We start from the raw sequence: 220 nt of genomic DNA, 5'->3' as shown, positions 1-220 counted from the left end.
GGAATTTCCAACTGGTCCCGTATTTGTGCCGGTTGTTTGATTTGCCTCCTGACCTTTTTTTGTCCCTGCTACTTGATTAATTTCTTCCTTTTTGTATCCTCTCACCTCCTCATCAGCATCTACTATTTTAATTGCCTCGGCAGCTGCTTCCTCAGCTTGTCTTTGTGCACGGACAGCCTCCTCCACGTGATCCTCTAATGATTTCAGCTCCGTGTGAAAT

At 45.5% G+C, this 220-nt stretch overlaps 1 pseudogene across 1 annotated transcript in view; it reads right to left on the bottom strand.

The window, feature by feature from the left end:
* The window catches only part of TEOVI_000145400:pseudogene, a 1,045-nt pseudogene continuing 825 nt past the window's right edge, over positions 1-220 (bottom strand). The window contains exon 2 of the mRNA in view: positions 1-189. Within this exon, the coding sequence occupies positions 1-189 (189 nt within the window). The remainder of the gene's footprint in view (positions 190-220) is intronic.

This window comes from Trypanosoma equiperdum, assembly GCF_001457755.1.
Source record: "Trypanosoma equiperdum strain OVI genome assembly, contig: ctg_369, whole genome shotgun sequence".
NCBI lineage: Eukaryota > Euglenozoa > Kinetoplastea > Trypanosomatida > Trypanosomatidae > Trypanosoma > Trypanosoma equiperdum.
This window is presented reverse-complemented; position numbering and strand designations above follow the sequence as displayed.